A 3,997-nucleotide genomic window follows, 5' to 3' on the forward strand; every position below is an offset into this window, starting at 1 on the left:
GGGCGGGTCGTTCTTGCTGGGGGTGTCACTCGCGCCCCGCCGCAAAAGCCGCTCTGGTGCGTGTCCGCGATGGATGAAATGACTTCTTGCCTAGGGCTTGGAAAGCCAACGCCCTGTTAGCGCTGAGGTCCTTTCTCAAGACTCGTATTTCCCATGCCACTGGTAAAAGTTAGCCGTCTAACTCGTACAAAATTATGTCCCGTCTTTGATCTGTACCTTCTCGCCCACAGGCTGCTTATTGATTGCTTATATTTGCATGCATTATATAGAACAGCATGCAGTAGGAGCCCTGAGCTATGCCTAATGCAGCTGGTTTAGCTGTAGTACAGCATAGCTTGTTTCATAAAGCAGGCGTAGCAAGAGAACTTAGTAAAGCCATGTGACGTTAAAATTGCGTCCCACCTGCTACGTTTTACCATTACCCAAAAGAGAATATTGATGTTAATACTGAGTCTTGCTTTTTTTAGAAGTGCGTCTTCACACTAAACTATCTTTCTGTACTTCAAGGCAAAAAAAAACCCCACCAAGACGTTGCAGGCCTGTCATTCTCGCTTCTTCTCTTTCCTGGTAGTTATCCTTCGTCCTGGTTGTTTCCCCACCTCCTATTTTGCAGAAAAGATTACTTCAGTTCTCTTGTGTTTTGTCTTGCTATACTAACCAAGCTTATTCATTTTAGTCTGCCTCCATGATGCGGGTTCTTCATCTTCCTGAGACTCTTTAGCAGCATCTGTGTCTGGTGCATGGTAATTCTGTGACAAAAAAATGATCCCAAATCAGGAAGAGCCTCACCTGAGATGTGTGTGAAGTATGGATCTAAGTTGATAGGGTCTCTCGTTGGAAGGAAGCTGGGTACAGCAAAGCACAAATGCTGTTAGTGCTCTCAAGGGAGGCTTGGATGCAGAAAAGCTTAGGAACCGTTTGGTTTTTTTTCAGCCTACAGAAACTTCCTACAGTGTATGGAAGTTCTTTCTACTGTAGAAAAGATGACCTTTTCATCCACTGTGAATTTGGTTTGCTGTTTATCACTTTGGTCTTTGTTTTGCCAATTCTCTTTGCTGTTCTGACACTTTCTCTACATTGCCATACCTTTCACATGCAGCTCACTAATGTCTTATTTTTGCCAAAGTGTTTTTTAATATAGAACCTTAAACACCATCAACGTTCAGCTGAGTAATCTGCTTAATCTCAAAAGGTAGTCTTAAGTGGCCAGGTAGTACATTAAAAATACTGATTTGCACCATTTTGTAATGAATTTATTTTCTGTGCCACATGGAAAAATAAATTAGCTAAGTTTTCGGTCAGAATTAAGGTCACACCTTTCTGTATTGAATAATGATTCTAAACTTGATGGCGATCTCTTGAGTTCAGTCTATTTTTGGCTTCATTGTAGTGACTAACTTCCAAAATACTGGATTTAGTGCTTCTTAAAAAACAACATGTAGGAACTCTTCCCCCCCTACTATTGTAGTGCTTCCAAGTAAAGTTGAATGAAAGATTGTTAACTAGGTGCTATAGATCTATATGATGTTTGCATGCTAGCTGAATCAGAAGTTACGGCACTGGTTACTTGCTTTATTTAAAGATAAAACACATCCTTTTTTATACTGTCTGTCAAGGTGAAAGATTAAACCGGTTTTAGCAATGCAGCCCTCTTTCTACACCATGTGAGCCAACTGTACCGAAATAGAATTGAGACTAAGTAGATGATTTACAGAAAAGCTACAAAGTATGTGATGCGACTGAGGAGACAAAGGGATTGACATTTTGAGTAAAAAAAAAAAAAAAAAAAAGTAACATGACCTGACAGGCTGGATGACTAAGTATGGCTAACTAAATCTGTTTTGTGGGTTTTTTGCCTAGTACTTGAGTAAGGATGCCTTAAGAAGATAACTATGGATAAATATATTAAAGTGCGAAAGATTGGAGAAGGATCCTTTGGGAAAGCAATTCTTGTTAAAGCTAAAGAAAATGGCCAACAGTATGTTATTAAAGAAATAAACATCTCTAAGGTGAGTAATTATTATTAATTACTGATCCATTCTTTTTGTATTCTTTTGTATTCTTTTGTACTCCTGTTCTCAAAAATCATTATTTTCCTTCTGAAGATGTCAAATAAGGAGAGAGAAGAATCAAGGAGAGAAGTTGCTGTATTGGCTAACATGAAACATCCGAATATTGTCCTGTATAGGGAGTCATTTGAAGGTAAGATTAATTAATACAGTAGAACCTGAAGTAGTTATAGTAAGTGATTGTCTGTGCATTACTTACTGCACGTAGTTTAAAAGTCAGTGTGTTTCTTCTCTTTCATCTGTCTTTTTCACACTTTTATTACTTGCTTCAGTTCTTTTTGGTTGTATTTTTTCACAATTCCCCTGCACATTTAAAAATAATAGTAATTAAAAAAAAAGTGCAATAATTAAACAGAAATATTCATGTCTCTTCGTTACATGCAACAATTTTTGTTAATGCCTAAATGAAAGGGTTATGTTCTGTTGTTTCTCCAGAGTGTACGTCTCCTGAAATACTTGTGTATACCCTAATGACTTGAATGCTTGTGTATGTTAAATACTAGTATGGTCTAAATTGGGGTATTGATAACCTAGCAAGACCAATTTTATCTCAAAGTCTATTGTTTTAAAATGCAGTTTTCAGTAATTGCAATCATATCGTTGCTTTCAGAGCTGGAAAAATAGATGGGACTGTTTGCTTCATCAAGCTATGAAGGAAGGAGAAATATAATTCCACATTGTTTTCACAGTAAATGTCTTGGGAAATGAGCAGAACAGATAAAAGATTCCAAAAGCCTATCGTATAGGTTAAAAGACTATTAAAAAACCTAAGTATTTTTTGAGATACTGTTTAGGAACACTTCTCTCTTCTCCTTTCCTTCCTTTCTGCTGACTTTCATACGTCTTTTGAGTGGGGGCTTTTATTTATTCATTAAATTAGAATTTTGTGCCATAGTCATATTGCACAGCCATAGTCTTCTGATCTATAAATCCACGCTTCTGTCTTCTCTGTAATAGAAGCTTGTTCTATAAGACTGCTTTTTTTTCTTTGTTCTTCTTACAAGGTAGATCCTGTAATCTGTAGTTCACAAGATTTCATATTGCATCTTTATTGCTAAAGCACATTGACTTTGAACATACTGATTTGGTTTATAAAAGATAATTATTTCAACAACAGGTCTGCAAGAAATCCAGACTCCTAGGATCATCTTTTAAAATAATACTGATTATAAAACTTAACCAAGATACAAACAGCTGTAAGCACAACAGAAAAATCCTGGGTTTGATGTTTTGAAAGACAAAGCATTCTGCGGGAGTGAAATTTAAGTGACTTAGATGATTTAATTTTTGACCTATTTAGAGCTTTTTAAGCGCTATGACTAACTCTTTCATAAAATAAGAGTTTTTCTTTTGAGCAGCATGTGATTGATTTTATGCATTTATTCAGCTCTTCTCAAAATCATGCCTAATATGTGAGTAGTGTAGTTCTTGTGGTATTGATAACTTGCAATTTGCTTCTGCCGAATCTTTTTTCATCAGTAACTGGACAAGATTGCATTGGGGAACAAAACTGTAACTTTGTATGAAATGTATTATGTACGTTCATACCTCCTAGGGGAAACTTGCATAGGACTTTTGGAAGTCTCCCCAAATACCATTCAAAAATGAGAAAATAATTGTTTCCATCTGTCATTGTCTGCTGGAAGTTTTGTTGCTGTTCTTCAGTCTCTGAAATGAACTGTATGCCTGGTATGAGAGCTGATGATTGTCACGTTCTTGCACGTAGTGTGAGGAATACCTTGTCCAGGTAAAACTCCGAGAAAGAATTAGGCAAATAGAAGCAACTACCTGAATTAGAACGCAAGATCTCTATTTTTAGGGTAGGGGATCTATAGGATGTTTGAAGGCAGGTTGGAGAATATGAATGCAATATAAAACCAAAGTGACACCTTTAATTTCATAGAGGTTTTGAACCCCATTTCAAGGCA

At 36.8% G+C, this 3,997-nt stretch overlaps 1 protein-coding gene across 1 annotated transcript in view; it reads left to right on the plus strand.

Moving 5' to 3' along the window:
- The window catches only part of NEK1 (NIMA-related kinase 1), a 50,074-nt gene that overhangs the window by 1,113 nt on the left and 44,964 nt on the right, over positions 1-3,997 (plus strand). Inside the window, exons 2-3 of the mRNA XM_009330705.1 lie at positions 1,861-2,009; positions 2,106-2,202. Coding sequence (XP_009328980.1) covers positions 1,893-2,009; positions 2,106-2,202 — 214 coding nt within the window. The 5' untranslated portion in view covers positions 1,861-1,892. The remainder of the gene's footprint in view (positions 1-1,860; positions 2,010-2,105; positions 2,203-3,997) is intronic.

Source organism: Pygoscelis adeliae, unplaced genomic scaffold (assembly GCF_000699105.1).
Source record: "Pygoscelis adeliae isolate BGI_AS28 unplaced genomic scaffold, ASM69910v1 Scaffold167, whole genome shotgun sequence".
Classification (NCBI taxonomy): domain Eukaryota; kingdom Metazoa; phylum Chordata; class Aves; order Sphenisciformes; family Spheniscidae; genus Pygoscelis; species Pygoscelis adeliae.